This window comes from Notolepis coatsorum, assembly GCF_963971535.1.
Source record: "Notolepis coatsorum genome assembly, chromosome: 5".
NCBI classification, from domain to species: Eukaryota; Metazoa; Chordata; class Actinopteri; order Aulopiformes; family Paralepididae; genus Notolepis; species Notolepis coatsorum.
Window position 1 is genome coordinate 147,958,126 of NC_140169.1, and position 4,222 is coordinate 147,962,347.

Genomic DNA, 4,222 nt, shown 5'->3' on the forward strand with positions numbered 1-4,222 from the left:
GTTGCCTTGCACAAAATAATGATCCCAGTCTCTTCCACACACAGTGAGGCATACAGTTTATTAATTGAACAATGGGTATCGGATCGGTACTCGGTATCGGGCCGATACCCAAAGCCCAGGTATCGGTATTGGGACTGAAAAAGTCATATCGGTGCATCCCTAATCCTAACAAATAAACACATATTTCTGCAGCTGGGTGAAAACCACACCACTGTTTTTTATTATTATTATTTTTTTTAAACCAAATAACCAACCTCACACTCACAATTTAATATCCACACACATTGATTTTAAAATCCAATATTTGTCTGCACCTTTTCAAACTCCTGAGCGGGTCTTTAACATGGTTCTGCGAGGCCGTGAAACTTTCTCAAGGTGACGGCTGGAAGTCTTACGAGAGGGAATAACTTTCAACTCTGGAGTTACAAGGTTTTACCGGGCTAGCGGCGTGATGCAAAATAAACCTGGGTGCGTTCAAGTATGTAGTTGGTGATATTTTGTACATTAGATGCTCGACTGGCTGTGTTTATTAATGCGACGTGTCTGACACAAGTACAGTCCGTGTGTGAGTCTCTCTGGGTGGTTACAGATGGGACTTCTTCTATATTCTAGAAGGGCTGTGCGATGTGCTGCTGTGTGTGTTCTGCCTCGATGCTGCTCTGAGCTAGTTAGATGTGTGTGTGTGTTTATATGTGTGTGAGAGTGTATATGTGTGTGTGTGTGTTTATGTGTGTGTGTGTGTGTTTATGTGTGTGTGTGTACAGTATAGAGTGTTAGCAGCTTAATCTCACTCCTCTTTTCATCTCCATATATTTAACTTCACCCTCTTTTTCTTTCTCTCTCTCCCCTCCCTCCCTCTCCATCTTTCTCTCTCCTCTCCCCCTCTCCCTCCTTCTCTCTCTCCCCTCCCCCCTCCCCCCTCTCTCTTCAAGTTCAAGTTCTTTAATAGTTGTCATACAGAAGTACAGAATACTTTCATACAAAATGCTTCTTACTGTTACGCTCCAGAGACTGTGCTAGACAAGATAGTATCAAATAACATAATAACATAATATAGCATGAATTTAGAAGAAGAAAATGAGGTCACAGTGTTCGGTATAGACATATGTACAATGTTCTGAGTTACCATATAATATACAATACACAATACTATGCAGTGTACTAATGTACAGTACTATCTAGTGCAAAGCAGAAATGGGATGAGGTACAATTTTAGGTACAATTTACAGTAAGGTGTACGAGTTGTAGTGCAATCCTTCATCCATAAATATAAAGTGTGGGGAGTGGGTGCTACAGTGTGTTTGTTTAAAGTGGGTGTGTGCTATAAAGTGTGTGTAGTGGGTGCTACAGTGTGTTTGTTTAAAGTGAGTGTGTGGATGTGTGTGCTATGTGTGTTTGGTGGTTGTTGTTGTGTAGTGTTCATTCATTGTTCGTTTAGCAGCCTGATGGCCTGGGGATAGAAGCTACTTCTGAGTCTTTCTGTGCTCGCCTTGAGACTCCTGTATCGCTTGCCTGACGGCAGCAGTTCAAAGAGGCAGTTGTTCGGGTGGCTCGAGTCCTTAATAATTCTCTTAGCCTTCCCCTTGCAACGCTTGTAGTAAATGTTCTGGAGGGTGGGGAGCCCCCCTCCAATTGTGCGTTCGGCTGAACGTGTCACTCTTTGTAGTCTGCTTTGGTCTTTTGCAGTGCTATTCCCAAACCAGGAGGTGATGTTGCCGGTCAAGATGCTCTCTATTGTACATGAGTAGAAGTTCTTAAGGATCTTCTGGCTGACTTGGAACTTCCTTAGGCGCCTGAGGAAGTAGAGGCGTTGTTGTGCCTTCTTCACCACACTGTTAATGTGTGTGGTCCATGTCAAGTCCTCGGATATGTAGGCTCCGAGGTACTTGAAGCTGTTGACTCTCTCAACCGGTGCCCCGTCGATGCTGAGGGGGCTGTAGTCCTTGACCCCCGACCTCCTGAAGTCCACAATCATCTCCTTTGTTTAGCTGACGTTCAGGGAGAGGCTGTTTTCCTGGCACCATCCCGCCAGGACCTTGACCTCTTCCAGGTAGGCCCTCTCGTCGTTGGCAGAGATCAGGCCCACCACCACTGTGTCGTCAGCAAATTTGACGATTTTATTGCTACTCCGCTGAGCCACACAGTCGTGTGTGTACAGGGAGTAGAGGAGGGGACTCAGAACACAGCCCTGGGGGGCCCCTATGTTGAGGGTGATGGATGAGGAGGTGCAGTTGCCTGCTCTCACCACCTGGGGTCTGCCAGTCAGGAAGTCCAAGACCCACTGGCAGAGGTCATAGCCCAAGCCCAGGTCCCTGAGCTTGGCTATGAGTATGGAGGGGACTATGGTATTGAATGCCGAGCTGTAGTCGATGAATAGCATTCTCACATAGTTCCCCTGCCTCTTGTCCAGGTGTGATGCTGCTGTGTGCAGCACATGGGATATGGCGTCCTCCGTGGACCTGTTGGGGCGGTATGCAAATTGCAGGGGGTCCATGTTGATGGGGAGGGAGGAGCAGATGTAGCCCTTTACTAGCTTCTCAAAGCACTTCATGGCTATGGAGGTGAGAGCTACAGGGCGGTAATCGTTGAGGCAAGCAGGCTTGGATTTTTTGGGTACAGGGATAGTAGTGGACTTCTTCAGGCAGGTGGGGATGACAGCCTGTTCTAAGGACAGGTTAAATATGTCAGTGAATACTGGGGCCAGTTGGTCGGCACAGACTTTTAGGACGCGGCCGGGGATGCCGTCCGGACCTGCTGCCTTCCTGATATTCACTTTTTTAAAGGTCCGCCTCACCTCATGCTCTGTTACCCTGAACACTGCGCCTCCATCAGCAGCCGACCCCCCCCCCCCCATTGCCGAGGCTTGTGAGTTGGTGTTGTTATTACCAGCATCAAACCTCGCATAGAAGGTATTGAGGTCGTTTGCTAAGGAGATGTCACTGTTCAGTTTGAGGGAGGCGCCTTTGTAGTCTGTCATCGTTTTGAGCCCCTGCCACATAGCTCTAGGGTCAGCTTGTTCAAACTGGAGTTCAATTTTATCCCTGTAGCGCCGTTTGGCCTCTGACACTGTCCTCCTTACGTTGTGTCGCGCCACCTTGTGGTCATTCATGTTGCCTGCCACTAGGCCGTCATTGTATGCTTTGGTGCGCTCTCTCAGAGCTTCACGGACGGATTTGTCTACCCAGGGTTTTTGATTTGGGTAAACTTTCATTTTGGTAGTGGGGATTGTTTCTTTCACCCTAGTACAGACATAGTCCAGCACTGTCTCCGTGTAGGCATTAATGTTATCTGTGTCGCGGAACACAATCCAGTCTGTGTTGTGAAACACTGACCGGATCGTATCCTCTGACGTCACATCCCATTTCTGCACCTCTCGCGAGACTACGGGAGTACTTTTAATTCTTTGTCTGTACTTTGGTGTAAGGAAAATGGATGCGTGATCTGACTTGCCAAAGCCACTATCAGAATGAGCCTTGTAGCCACCTTTAAATTGCGTGTAACCCTCCCTCCCTCCCTCTCTTCTTCTTCCTCCCTCTCTTTCTCCCCTCTATCCCTCCATATCCCTCCTTCTCCCTTCTCCCCCTCTCTCTCCCCCTCCCTCCCTCCCTCTCTTTCTTTATCTCTCTCTCCTCTCCCCGTCTCTTTCTCTCTCTCTCTCTCTCTCTCTCTCTCTCTCTCTCTCTCTCTCTCTCTCTCTCTCTCTCTCTCTCTCTCTCTCTCTCTCTCTCTCTCTCTCTCTCTCGCTCTCTCGCTCTCTCGCTCTCTCGCTCTCTCGCTCTCTCGCTCTCTCGCTCTCTCGCTCTCTCGCTCTCTCGCTCTCTCTCTCTCTCTCTCTCTCTCTCTCTCTCTCTCTCCATCCCCATCCCCATCCCCACCTGCAGCCAGGATTTGAGGAGATCAACCCGGAGTGGAAGACGTCTCTGGAGAAAAGGAAGAAGATAAAAGGTATGGTGGCCTGGAGGGGGAGGGGCTGCAGATAGAGGCTCGCCCCACAGTATGGTGGCCTGGAGGGGGCTGCAGATAGAGGCTAGTCGGGTCAGGGTCAGCCCTATAGGACTAGTCGGGTCAGGGGTCAGCCCTATAGGACTAGTCGGGGTCAGGGGTCAGCGCTATAAGGACTGGTCGGGTCAGGGGTCAGCCCTATAGGACTAGTCGGGGTCAGGGGTCAGCGCTATAAGAATGTAATCTCCCCCACCCTGTAGACAAGGAGCAGCTGTACCCG

General features: G+C 49.2%; 1 protein-coding gene across 1 annotated transcript in view; it reads left to right on the forward strand.

The window, feature by feature from the left end:
* LOC311228417 (NBAS subunit of NRZ tethering complex-like) overlaps window positions 1-4,222 on the forward strand; it is a gene marked incomplete at its 3' end in the record, with an annotated part of 401,827 nt that overhangs the window by 78,505 nt on the left and 319,100 nt on the right. The window contains 1 exon segment of the mRNA XM_084314324.1: window positions 3,882-3,945. Within this exon segment, the coding sequence (XP_084170450.1) occupies window positions 3,882-3,945 (64 nt within the window).